The 13,644-nt window shown below is 39.5% G+C and overlaps 2 protein-coding genes and 1 long non-coding RNA gene across 7 annotated transcripts in view; all 3 read left to right on the top strand.

The window, feature by feature from the left end:
* The window catches only part of CBWD3 (COBW domain containing 3), a 72,152-nt gene extending 70,066 nt beyond the window's left edge, over positions 1 to 2,086 (top strand). For 3 of the 5 annotated variants that reach the window (XM_017543416.2, XM_037743816.1, XM_017543418.1), the window contains 4 exons: positions 55 to 123; positions 244 to 309; positions 1,413 to 1,542; positions 1,914 to 2,086. In XM_017543416.2, the coding sequence (XP_017398905.1) occupies positions 55 to 123; positions 244 to 309; positions 1,413 to 1,542; positions 1,914 to 2,020 (372 nt within the window). In that variant the 3' untranslated portion in view covers positions 2,021 to 2,086. The remainder of the gene's footprint in view (positions 1 to 54; positions 124 to 243; positions 310 to 1,412; positions 1,543 to 1,913) is intronic. The other 2 variants (XM_037743815.1, XM_017543414.2) reach the window with 1 other exon arrangement.
* Positions 2,087 to 2,966: 880 nt separating this feature from the next.
* LOC119473401 lies at positions 2,967 to 7,223 on the top strand. The gene is made up of 2 exons (XR_005202606.1): positions 2,967 to 3,193; positions 4,239 to 7,223. It is a non-coding gene; the product is annotated as an uncharacterized LOC119473401 (long non-coding RNA).
* A 288-nt stretch (positions 7,224 to 7,511) lies between these two features.
* On the top strand, positions 7,512 to 13,118 carry LOC108314497 (forkhead box protein D4-like 1). The gene has a single exon (XM_017543413.2). It carries the CDS (start codon positions 11,180 to 11,182, stop codon positions 12,509 to 12,511), a length of 1,332 nt encoding a protein of 443 aa, XP_017398902.1. The 5' UTR covers positions 7,512 to 11,179; the 3' UTR covers positions 12,512 to 13,118.
* Positions 13,119 to 13,644: the final 526 nt, after the last annotated feature.

Genomic DNA, 13,644 nt, shown 5'->3' on the forward strand with positions numbered 1-13,644 from the left:
AAAAGTTGACATTACTATAAAGAATTATTATCGATTATTTCTCTTGATTTACAGAGTATTGTTACAATCACATTTGAAGTACCAGGAAATGCAAAGGAAGAACAGCTTAATGTATTTATTCAGGTAAATTCAGTTAAAAATTGATTAATGATTTTAACTGATTAATGATTTATCAACAGTTTTGTTACATAGTTGTTGCTATTAGCAATGGTTGGTCTTATTAAAATATGTCACTTGATACAGAATCTCCTGTGGGAAAAGACTGTGAGAAACAAGGACAATCAGTGCATGGAGGTCATAAGGCTAAAGGTACAGTAGACTTTTAGACAAAGTCCTTTTTCTGGCTGTTATAAAAACTATATTTGGTTCTAAACAGAAACACTGGTTTTAGTACAAATAACCTTTGTCTGCTTTCATTTTTCTTTATTATTTTCATTGCTGAAAAGGAGCTTTGGAAATCACTGCATAAGGCATGATTTATTTGCACAGCTTCCTTTAGGGTTGCAGATAGAACAACCTATATGCTTTGAAATGTCACCTTCTGCTCTGTATTTCCAGATACAGAAAAATAATGTTGCAAATTTTGCTGCTGCTGAACGTTATGCTTCTCGATGCATTTAGCAGACACTAAACGTTTGTCATACTCTAAACAAAGTTGCAAAGGACTAGAAGAACTCTTGTGCTGTGTTTAGAAACCCACTCATATGACTTGATATTTGGGTATTTATGTCATGAAAGGTGTCTCTTCCAGGAAGCAGTGGTTCTAGGTGTTTGCTTAACTAGTCAGCTGTTGAGTGTCTACTTTTGTGTGTCCACAAAGTTTTTGGTATATTAAGAACAATATTTCAAAGAAATTAATTTCATCCCCATAGGAGCCAATTTGTCAGATAATTTGTTTCTCATTGCTACAAATCAACACAAAATGAGCTTTTATTCAGTTAGATATAATAGTTTTTCTTTATTTCATCATTGTCCATTGTTTGCAACCTATTTCTAAAACAGATTGTTTAATATCACCAAAATCCTTTAATTTCTCAACTTTTCCCACTAATACTGCGAAACACTGCATAAAATCTTTAAAATAATCCATAGGATATAATACATTACATATTTTGTTTCAGGTTTTGATTGTGATAAGTAACAGTGACAGACCATCCTAATATATGTATTCACTTTATCATTAGAAAAAGGGGTTGTTCAAAAAAATCAATACACAGAAACCTTTTTTGAAAACTAAAAATTTTAAGAAATTTTTGTAATTCACAAATAATTGGAATTAAGTAATTTTCTCAGCTTAAGAGTTTGTATTTTTAAATGGATATCAATAATTAATCCATTAACATTGATGCTCGATTTCTGCTTTTAAGTTTGAGCTGAGGCTGATTAATGTTCAGTCAATTCTTCTTGAGCAGGGATTGGTGTCAATCAAAGACAAACCACAACAAGTGATTGTCCAGGGTGTCCATGAGCTCTATGATCTGGAAGAGACTCCAGTGAGCTGGAAGGATGACACTGAAAGAACAAATCGATTGGTCTTCATTGGTAAGTAACAAAGGGTTAACACTCCTATAACAAAGTGAGAAATATGTTTGAAAGGGATATCATGTGCCACTTAAACAGTATCCTCTTTTATAGCTAAGCTTATGGTCAATGTTTCGTCTTTATCATGTTATAACATTCATAAGAACTTGTTAGGCCTTTTGTTCTCTTTCAGTTTTAGAAAAGTGATTAATCTAAGCACCAATGTAGTTTTGATGTACTTAACTAAAAAGTTAAAGATGGAATCACTCAATTACTATTCTTTTTGTAAATTTCTAAACATCATAAAGCTTTTTAAAAATTGTAATTGATAGGTGAACTGCGTCATTTTAATAAGCATAATGTAATCACATCATATTTTGTTTTGTTTGCAGGCAGGAATTTAGATAAGGATCTCCTTAAACAGCTATTTATAGCTACTGTGACAGAAACAGAAAAGCAATGGACAACACATTTCAAAGAAGATCAAGTTCGTACATAACACTAGAAGCATTTCTTATCAAAAGGATTAGAAAATAAAGATAAGTTTCTACTGGGTATATTTCAAGCATTTATTTATTACTTTATTATGAATTCCAATATACTTTAAAATGGTATTTATAGCTTACATAAAATTTAGCAAATCTGTACTGTAAAACATTTGACATTCATACAGTTATATATACTGTCCTCTTTTTTTTTTAAGAATGGCATTTCACAAAAATATCTTTTGAAATTGGCTTTGGAGTTTACATATACTGAACGTGAAAATTTATAATGATGATAAAACTTTCAACATTGTCATTTTTTTCTTAGAACTTCAGCTGATTGCAGAGAGATATAATGATTATATTGTTATTAAATTTTTTTTAAAACAAATAAATGCCACCATTTTATTACGTGAAATAAAAGATTTGTTGTGGCAAGAGACTTTCAAAAGTGGAAGAAGTCTGGGTCAAAGAAATTAAACTATCTCTTATTCTTAATGCTAAGCCTTATTGGTAGTCAGTGTAATGAAACTTTGGCCATTTATTTTATAATGTATTTAGAAGAATTCAATTGTAGAGCTTTTAATTTTAAGTAGATTTTACTATTGGTATTAAATTCATCTTGGTTTTTGAACTTCTTTAGTTTTCAGTATAAGCTAAAAAGTGATGAAGTACATGGCTTTAGCTATAAACTTTAGCTAAGTTACAAAATAAGTTTTCATAGTTTAACAATATTTTTCAAAACTTTGTTTTTTTGTTTTTTGTTTTTAGAGAGACAGGGTCTTGTTCTGTTGCCCAGGCTAGAGTGCAGTGGCATGATCATAGCTCACTGCAGCATCAACTACTGGGCTCAAGTAATCCTCCCACCTTGCCTCCCCATTAGCTGGTACTACAGGCACATACTATCATACCTGGCTAATTTAAAAAAAAAAAAAATTTTGTAGAGATGGGGTCTTTCTGTGTTGCCTAGACTGGCCCCAAACTCCTGGCCTCAAACTATCCTTCCACCACGGCCTCCCAAAATGCTGGGATTACAGGTATGAGCCATGATACCTGGCCATAATCTTTATATAAATGGTTGGATAATGGCTCACTTTCTCCTATTCCTATTAAAGGCCACATAACTGTACCCAAATTGTAAGAGGAAAGCATAGATGGAATTTAAGGAGTACTTTTCCAAGCTAATGGTTGGTAGATATCAGAGAAGGCTACTAAAATTGCTTTTGGAATTTTTTTCCCCAGATTTTTAAATAAAGGAGTTAGATTTGTGTATTTTAAATGGTTGCAGTGGTCAGAGGCAGAAGGCTAATTGATTAAATTATCTCAGTTTGGGTATTCTTGTTTTCTTTTGGGTCTACCAGTGAGATTGCTAATTCTGATCTTCCTTACTCTCTATTCTATAGCTTTTTAATATAACTTATCTGTATACATAAAATTGTCTCCTGAATCCATTCTCTTAATTCATGGTTGAGACACTACACTTCTTTTGTGGCAGCAAATTGCTCAATAGAAAGCCAGCTGATTTTCGAGTAAGATCTGGGCTTTAATTCCAGCTTTTCTGCTTCTTAGCTGTGTAATCATGGGCAAAGTATTGTATTTACTCTACCTGAGATTACTTTCCTTACTTGGGGTAATGATAGTAACACCATTCAAGGATTAAATAGGTTTGTAATGCACCCAGCTCGGCTCCTGGAACATAGCAGAGCCTAGGTAAATGCTTTCCTCTTGCTAATAAGTTAAATTTTTTTTTTTTTTTTTTTTTTTTTTTTTTTTNGAGTTTTGATCTTGTCGCCCAGGCTGGAGTGCAGTGGCACAATCTTGGGTCACTGCAACCTCTGCCTCCCAGGTCAAGTGATTCTCCTGCCTCAGACTCTCGAGTAGGGATTACAGGCGCCTGCCACCATGCCTTGCTAATTTTTTGTATTTTTAGTAGAGATGGGGTTTTGTCATGTTGGGCAGGCTCATCTCAAACTCCTGACCTCAGGTGGTCCACCCGCTTCAGCTTCCCAAAGTGCTGGGATAAATTTGTTTTATAATTAACTATAGTCACAACAATACTTAATATTCTTTAGCAAACCAGTAAGTGTCTAGAACTGTTGTTCTAGACCGTGAAAAGGAGCTTATAAGTAGTTGGCCTCTTATAGGAGAAATATTTGATATAATATTAATCTGTGCTCCTGAAAACCTGTGTTTATAAAACTGATAAATATATTTGTTTTTCCTTTAAAACAGGGGTGTCTAATCTTTTGACTTTGCTGGGCCACACTGGAAGAAGAAGAATTGTCTTGGGCTGTACATAAAATACACTAATAATAGCTGATAAGCTAAAAAAAAAAAAATCACAAAAACATTTCATAATGTTTTAAGAAAGTTTACAAATTTGTATTGGGCCATGTTCAAAGCCATCCTGGGCCACATTTGGGATGAAGGATGGACAAGCTTTCTTTTAAATGTATTAAATTAATCTTTAAATATTTTTAATTATATAAGTATTGCATAAATATGTTTTTGTTGTAAAAATGATGCCCATCACTTTTTAGTACAAAGCTAAAGTTCTGTCCTTTAAGACATTTCTTTTCACTTTCACATCATATTTCCCAGAGTGAATTATTTTTCAATGATCAGAGCCGTAGTTTAGGCTGCTGCTTCTGGAAACACAGAAGCTTGCCATAGAGATCTTCAAGGGAAGGTTTTAATTTTATAATATGTATGTGTTTTAAAACATTTTTAAAATGTATTATAATTCAGTTTCTTTCAAAAACAAAGCAAACTTAACTGTTAGTCTTAGGTCTTTTCATGATAGTACATATAAATCCGTCTTATTCTTTACTGAGTGAAAATTCATAGTTTAGCATAGAATACATTCATTGTATTAAAACCATTTATTGAGAGCTTCATTTGCCTTCATATTAGTTCTAGGGGTGAAACTGCACGCAACAGATAAAGGGCAGCTTCTCATATTGCTTACATTCTGGTGGAGGGACATAAATAAATGAAAAAATAGAAGGTAGCTTTAAGCTGGCTAATAAAAATAAAGATCAACTTTAGATTGAGTGGTCGTGGAAGGCCTCTCTAAGGAGAGGTGACTGTTAAGTTGATAACAGAATTAAAAGAAGTAGTAATTCACACAAAGTAGCGGAAGAGACTCTACACAGAGGGAGCATACAGGGCAAAGGCCCTTTATTTGGGCACCAACATAGTGTGTTGGGAGACCAGGAAGAAGGCAAAGGTGGTGGAGGGTTAGAAAGTGAGGATATGAGATAAAATTGGAGTTAATGAGCCGGGGCCAGGTTTCTTGCTCCTGGTAGGACAGAGTAAACATTTGGATTATTTTTGATGCCCTGGGAAGTGACTGAGGGATTTTAAGCTGGGGAAGTGATGTGAGCTTGATTGCTGAACAAAGAGACACACACAAGAAGTTGTTTCTGTTTTTGAAATTTTGAATAGTGCTTCAGTGAACCTTGTGTGTGTCTCTTTGTTCTTAGGTGTGAATGTTTCTCTAGAATAGGTAGATACATAGCAGTGAAAGCACCGGCTTCTAAAATACGCACATTTAAGATTTTTAATAGATACTGATGAATGGCCATTCCAGACAACTGAACCTTTAGCTTTCATATAGTAGTGTAGGAAAATACCTGTTTTTCCAAGCCCAACTGGCACATTTTAACTCTTGCCAATCAGGATCTCACTTTTATTTTGGTTTTTAAACTGTATCTTTAATGTTGTTTATATATTTTTAGTGTGTGTTGTCCTGTTCATTATTCTTATTGTTTTCAAAATGAAGTATTTTCCAATGATCATAGCCATAGTTTATTTAACCTGTACCTTCAGGAGACTTTGGAACTTAATATAGATATCCTGAAGAGAAGGTTTATTTTTATAATGGAATCATGACAATAATGTGGGCCATTATTTTGCTTGCTATAGGAGACTTGCAGGAAATGATGATGATGATGATGATCAAGGTTTCATCCAAAACTTTATAGTTTACTGAGGGATACAAGATAAATTATTAAATCTCTCTGAGCCTTTGCTTCCTTATTCATAAAATGGAGATAACAAACGCACATCTCTCTGAATTGTTCCAGCGATTAAATTTAAGGCACCCTGAATACAGAGTCTCAACAAATGTGGATTTCCCTTTTCCAGCAAGGCTTGATGTGCAATTCAAGCTTCTGCACACCTTAAAACAAATGGGCCTTTCTGAGGCTTTCACCAGCTGTGAATGAAAGGGGCAAGAAAATTGGCACTGATTTTAAGATAGCTGTAGGGAGCACAAGGCACAGGGGAAGACCAGGTGATTGAAAGGGTCACTTTGGTAAAGGAGCTTGATGCCTTTCAGTTTTCCCTCTCTCAGCAGCTATCAATAATGTGTGAGTTAGAACAGACCCTCCAAATAGCTCATTTTCTCTTGTTACTGCTAAGCAGACTTGGCACCCGAAGGGCTTTTAATTATCTTCCTTTCTTGCTACCCAGAGTTGTTTTTCTGATTGCTTGCTTCAAACATATATATTATTTTATTGTTTAGTCTTCTTACAGATTTTTGGGTAAAAATTGAGAATAAACAAAAATATCTTTTTTCCTAGAGTCTGTAATCCCTAGATAGTGAATTTTGAAGGCAATTGTCAACAAAATAAAGCTAAAAGCAATATTTTAAAGCAATAGTGATCAATACTTTGTAACATTATGGGCTTAGCTGCTTTCTACAAATTGAATAATTGTTTCCTTTGGATTAATGGTATAGTAGGGAAAGTTTATTTTTAAATTGCTTTGAAATGACTTTCCCAGTTTTAGAAATGTATACATTAGTGCAGTTGATATGGAAAAAAAAGTGAATTCTATCTTCAAATGTCTGGAAACTCACCCTGCTTTAATGAGGAGAGATATGGTAGAGTTCTCAGAATGTATCTTAATATTAGAATCAACCTTACCTTTAACCCTGATGACCAAATTGTGTTTAATTTTTAGGTTCAAATAGAAATATGACATCATCATCCTTCTTGTAGATTAATTTAGAAAGGTTTGTTTTTCAAAGCAGAGGACATCTTATGAACCCCTGATATGTTTGTTCTGAAAAACAAAAAACAAAACAAAACAACTATTCAACCTTAGAAGTAACCACCAAACATTATTGAGTGCCCACTATGCACGAGGCCCCGTGTTTAATGTTGCAGGAGCTACAAAATAAGATTTGATTCTTTTTTTTTTTTTTTTTTTGAGACGGAGTTTCACTCTTGTTACCCAGGCTGGAGTGCAATGGCGCGATCTCGGCTCACCGCAACCTCCGCCTCCCGGGTTCAGGCAATTCTCCTGCCTCAGCCTCCTGAGTAGCTGGGATTACAGGCACGCACCACCATGCCCAGCTAATTTTTTGTATTTTTAGTAGAGACAGGGTTTCACCGTGTTGACCAGGATGGTCTCAATCTCTTGACCTCGTGATCCACCTGCCTTGGCCTCCCAAAGTGCTGGGATTACAGGCGTGAGCCACCGCGCCTGGCCTAAGACTTGATTCTTAAGGCAACACTATGGAATTGATGGGATAGGACAGTAAGGGTTCCTTTCTTCTTTTTTCTTGTTTAGAGTAATGTGCCATTATGGAATCTTTCCAAAGCATTCAACTTTTTATTGCTACAGCTCATTGTTTTTACATTGATATATTTGGTATAACAACTTTATTTAGCTATAATCCACACACCATAAAATTTATCATTTTTAAGGGGTACAATTCATGATTTTTAGTATACCCACCATTGAGTCTATCTACTGTACACCACTATGACCAGTGTCTAATTCCAGAACATTTTCACTACCTCAAAAATAAACCCTGAATCTCTTAGCAGTCACTTGCTGTTTTCCCCTGCCCTCATCCCCACTCTACTTTCTGTCTCTATAGATTTGTCTATTTAGACTCCCTTCACATAACACAGTGTTTTCAGGATTGATCCATGTTGTGACGTGTCAGTACTTCACTGTTATTGCTGAAAAAATTTCATTATATACCTCATTTTGTTTATCCATTCATCAGATGGACACTTTAGTTTCTTCTGGGCTGTTAGGTCCTTCCCCACCCATGTTTAATTTTTTAAATTAATAGAATGTATTTTTAGAACAGTTTTAGATTTACAGAAAAATTGAGCAGCTAGTACTGAGTTCCCATCTATTCCCCCCTACACACACTAACAAAATAGTAGTATGGGACATTTATGTTACAATTATTGAACTAATATTGACACATTATTATGAAAGTCCACAGTTTATTCAGATATCCTGAGTTTTTAACCTAATATCATTTTTGTGTTCCAGAATCTCATTTAGGATACCATGTTACATTTAATAGTCATGCATCCTTAGACTCCTCTTGCCTGTGACAGTCTCTTAGAATCTCCTTGTTTTGATGAACTCGACAGTTTTGAGGAGTATTGGTCAGGTGCGCAAGATGCTCCTGTGTTGGAATTTGATGTTTTCCTCATGACTAGGGGTTTTGGAAGAAAAATCACGGAGAACCATTTTCATCACATCATACCAAGGGTATATGCTATTACCATGATTTATGACTATTGATGTTGACATTAATGACCTGATCACCTGGCCGAAGGGGTGTTTGTCAGGTTTCTCCACTGTAGTTACTTTTTCCCCCCTTCTATGTCCTGCTTATGCTAAAGGAATGGGGAGTTGCAGTCTACTTTTTTGGGAGTGGAGTGGCTACATAATTAGCTGAAATTTTTCCTCAAGGGAGAGTTGTCTCTTTCCCCTTGTTTATTGATTCAATCATTTATGTTTATCAGTGTGGATACATGAATATTTTATATTTTGGGTTACATTTTAATTCTGTGTTTTGTTTCTCAAATTATCCCAGCTTTGGCCATTGGGAACTCTTTCAGTTTTCTCCTGTGTCCCCTTTGAAATACCCCCATCAATGTGGGTTTTGTGTTTTGTTTTGTTTTTGAGTACCTCCTTATTTTTCTCCTTTCATTTTTAAGTAACTCCAATCCCTATAGAAGTTGGGGCTAGAAAAACTTAACAATGCTCCCTATCGCAGGTCATCCAGTTCCTATGCTGTTGGAGGAAATGTGCCTCACCCGCAAAGGGCTGGGGAGGAGGCATCTGGGATTATTGTGGTTGAATAAGACACCTGTCCTGGCCCTCCTGGAGCTTAGTTTAGTAGGTCACACAAGTAGTCATTGGTAAATTTGGGATTCAAACAAATCTGTTAGGCTCAGACCTGCCTGTTACTTGTCCTCCAAGCTGCATATAAACTGAGGAGCCTTAAAGGGTAAAAACTTCAGGAGCAGAGAAGACAAAAGTTTTAAAACAAGATTTGCAAGAAAGCTGTTTTCCAGATTTTATTCCGAAGGCATTAGCTACTTTAAGCTATTTTTTGTTATATTTTGCCCTTGTAGTTGGCTTCTGATTTCTTACTGAACATTCATTGTCATAATTATAGACACTATGTGACAATCAATGGCATATTTTGTGCTGCATTTTTATTAAATGGCACCCCGAATTTTTCCCAAGTAGGTAGGTTTTAAATTATGAATATATACTGTGACATGGTATCTTACTTAGTACAGTACTCTAATAAGATTCTTATTTATATAACAAATATTAAGTTTTATTCCTCTGTAGTGCTACTTTATGAGCTAATTTAAATGAAGCCAATCTAAAAATCGTGTTACTTCTAAGGATGTTGAGTAAGTTGAACAATTCCACTGCCATATCACCCCTCACCAGTGCAGATTGTAAACGAGAACCCACTGATTTAAAGACAACACTGCAGCCCCTTCTTGCCTCATTGAAGTTCCTAGTTTTATCATTACAGTAAAAGCCCTTAATGTTGGCACTTCTGACAGAATGAAGGAAGAGCCAGAACCAGGCAGAGTAGTGTGAGCCTGTAATCCCACCTACTCAGGAGAGTGAGGCAGGAGGATCACTTGAGCCCAGGAATTCAAAGCCAGTCTGGGCAACATAGACCTTGTCTCTAAAAATGAAATGATTAGGAAGAAGGAAGGGAGAGAGAAGCCATTATAGACTGCGTGTATCTTTTCTATGTGGAGCCATTTTGTAAGAACAGCATTTTTTCAAACTGGGCCCGTACTGGTACGTGTGAAATCAGTTTAGTTGGTTATGATCATATTTTTAAAAAGAAATATCAGTAATCACTATAGTGTAATTATATTGTTATGTGAAACCCATCTTAGATACGTATGTCTGTATGTGCAAGATTGTGATCTAAAATGCATTTCTTACTGTGGTTAAATATTCAAAGAAGTTGGAGAACCATTACTGTAAGGGCACAGAGGACTCCACGTGAGCTCTTCTGCCTTCCCTGAATGAACTTCCACAACTTAATGCTAGGACATTTCAACCTTTTCTAAAAATGAGAGTCGGAGAACATCTTGGGGAGGAGAGGAAAAGGTAAAAGCGGCAAAGCAACACCCTCGCACCCTACCTCAAACCCCCCATTCAGCTTGGGAATGTTGTCAGAACCTTAAATATAATTCAGCTCACCATTCTGGATAAGGACAGACTCTACCAAAGAAAATGGGTAATTACCCAGCTGTGAAACACGAAAACGTACTTTTACGGCTACACATTCCTTTACAAACCACTGTGTACATTTCAGCCTCCCCGCCTCCTGCCCACCCAGCCGCCATTTCTTTTCTCCAGGAGAGAAAGCTGCATGTCTAAGTGGTCATAGATTGTTGAGTATCATACTTTCCTACCTCGTTTTTATTTGCGTGGTTTTAATTGCGCCTTAACAGAACCCATGCAAAGCCCGGCCAACTAGCTGGCTGCGCTGGAGGAGTGGAGCATCTTCCTTGGTGGCAGGTGGGTGCGAGGAGGAGGGGGCTGGGCTTTTATCAGGTCGGATATTTGCCCAGCAGACCCTCATCATTGGACTGCGTCAGGAGGAAGTGGCACCACTCCGAGGTAGGGGAAGAAGGATTATAAAGGGGGAGTCCACCACACATGGTCTTGAAGAAGCTTTTATAAAAGACAACGTGCATACTTTGCTGGACGTTGTTGGAAAGGAGTAGAAACAAGCAGACGAAAACATCCCAAAGGGTAACCACTAGTGTTCTTGCAACATTAATCCCAGGCTTCCAGCCCAGCCCACCCCAGGCCAGGTGATCGGCCGCCACATCCCCTGCGACTGAAGAACCTACTCCTCCATGGACTTGCCAAGAGCTGAGCGCCTTCGTTCCACACTGCAGCGCAGCCTCCGGGACTCCGATGGGGAAAACGGTAAAATCAATGCCCTGGGAGAGGAGGTAAATGAAGACGAGGAGGAGAAGGCAAGCCAGCAGTTCCTAGAGCAGCAGCCCCAGCCGGGGCTGCAGGTGGCGCGGCGGAGCGGGGGTGAGCTTCCCAGAGAGCACAACGAGGGCAGCGGCGGCCCGAACGACCCCTCGGACTTTGGCACCGAGTTCAGGATACCGCCGAGGTATGCGGCGGCCTCTGGAGACGCCCCGCAGCCCGCAAAGCCCCCCTACTCGTACATCGCGCTCATCACCATGGCCATCCTGCAGAGCCCGCACAAGCGCCTCACGCTCAGCGGCATCTGCGCCTTCATCAGCGGCCGCTTCCCCTACTACCGCCGCAAGTTCCCGGCCTGGCAGAATAGCATCCGCCACAACCTCTCGCTGAACGACTGCTTCGTCAAGATCCCCCGCGAGCCGGGCCACCCAGGCAAGGGCAACTACTGGAGTCTGGACCCCGCCTCCCAGGACATGTTCGACAATGGCAGCTTTCTCCGGCGCAGGAAGCGTTTCAAGCGCCACCAACCGACCTCGAAAGCCCACCACCTACCCCACCCCTTCCCTCTACCCGCTGCTCCGGCCGCCCTGCACAACCCCCACCCGAGCCTTCTGCTTGGGGCTCCTGCCCCGCCGCAGCCTGTCCCGGGGGCCCACTCCACCGCCGCGCCCGGGAGACGCCCGTGCGCTCTGCTGCACCCGCATCCTCTTCGCTACCTACTGCTCTCGGCCCCCGCCTATGCAGAGGCACCGGGGAAAGCAGAAGGCGCGGACCTGGTGACCCCTGGCACCCTTCCGGCTCTGCAGCCCTCGCTAGGTCCCCAGCCTTGGGAGGAGGGCAAAGGTCCCGCGTCGCTACCAGGAGGTGGATGCATCTCTTTCAGCATTGAGAGTATTATGCAAGGGGTCAGGGGCGGCGCTACAGGGGCTGCGCAGAGTTTGTCCCCGACCCCTTGGAGCTACTGCCACCTGCTGCAGCGCCCTTCATGCCTGTTGCATCCCCAGACCGCTGCCCCTTTGCTGCACGTTTCCGCCGCCGCCGCTGCTCGGACAGTTTTGCAGCAACAGCAGCAGCATCAGGAGGAGGAGGTCTGCGCGGACGGCTGCGCTCCCACCAAGGGCGCGGTGCTGGGAGCAAACCTGTCGGCCGCTTCTGCGCTGCTTAGGTACCAGGCAGTGGCAGAGGGCTCTAGGCTGACTTCGCTGGCTGTCCCTTTGGGTGGAGAGGGGACTTCACCGGCTTTCTGAGTAGCACTCACGCCCAGTTCCCTGGCCAACTCTGCAGGGCGCTCCAAGAGCTAGGTTGGAGGGCGGAGCGACCCGCAGCTGCTCATTCCACCTTGCGCGGCCCAGACTGGGCCTGTGCATTTTTGAATCGCGCTGCAGAGCAAACACAAACTTCTGTTCGCTGCAAAATGGTTAGAAAAACAGCTGGATTCCGTTCCTCTAAAGACTACCTGAACGTAAACTTCGGAGGGCGTCAAGTCATCTTTTCTTGCCTTCAGTTGTGGTTTCCACGGATTTCCCGATTTGCACATTTCCTGGGGAACTATGAAAGTGAGTGGGGTATTTTGTTCTGGTATTAAAAGAAAAACAAGCAAGCAAACAAAAACACAGCCTCCGACGCCAAACATGTTCCCCCTTCTTCACTTCCTTGGAACTGGAAATATTATTCCGAAGTGCAAAATGCGTCCACCCTCTGTGTCTTCCTGATAGGGATGTGTAATGTAAGTAGGATGTTACTTTCAGAACATTGGTATCTGTGTGACTGACGTGCCATCTTTCATGTTAAAATTAAGGTATTAAAATTAAGCCTAGTTATATAGACAAAATAAAATGCTAAGTCACTACACTACATCGTTTATTTTCTATTACGTCTCATTCTTCCCTTTCTAAAGTGGAGCTTGTTTAAAACCTACGTTATTTTCTGTTTATTTTTCACAATTCATATTTATCATACATATCAGAAGTAATCCACTTTAATATGGCCTTTAAAAATTCCAAATATTTGAGGTTGAAAAAGTCTTGGCTTTTAAAATAGGAAATTTACTATTTACGAGACCTCCAGAAGAAAAGAATAGGAAGGCATGTAAATACATTCTCCATTTATTTTTTCATCTTTATAAAGACGCTGATTTCCGCCACCTCCCGCCCCCCAACAAGCTGGAAAACCATTTCAGATCAATTTGGAATGTAATGGCCAACACTTACTCGGAGAAAATAAAAGGCAATATATATCTTTTAAAGCACTAGAATTTTCAAAACTTACTTATTTAAAAAATTTCTGAAAGGACTTTGCAACTAGAAAGGTTAAGTGTTACTCGGAGTCAGGGCACCGGGGTGGGGGGAAACCAGACAAGAACGCCCATCAGGAATTGCTC

This window comes from Cebus imitator, unplaced genomic scaffold (genome assembly GCF_001604975.1).
Source record: "Cebus imitator isolate Cc_AM_T3 unplaced genomic scaffold, Cebus_imitator-1.0 Scaffold155, whole genome shotgun sequence".
NCBI classification, from domain to species: Eukaryota; Metazoa; Chordata; class Mammalia; order Primates; family Cebidae; genus Cebus; species Cebus imitator.

Excerpts from the sequence above, each read along its gene's own strand:
- LOC108314497 (XM_017543413.2), top strand. The coding sequence starts at position 11,180 with ATGGACTTGCCAAGAGCTGAGCGCCTTCGTTCCACACTGCAGCGCAGC.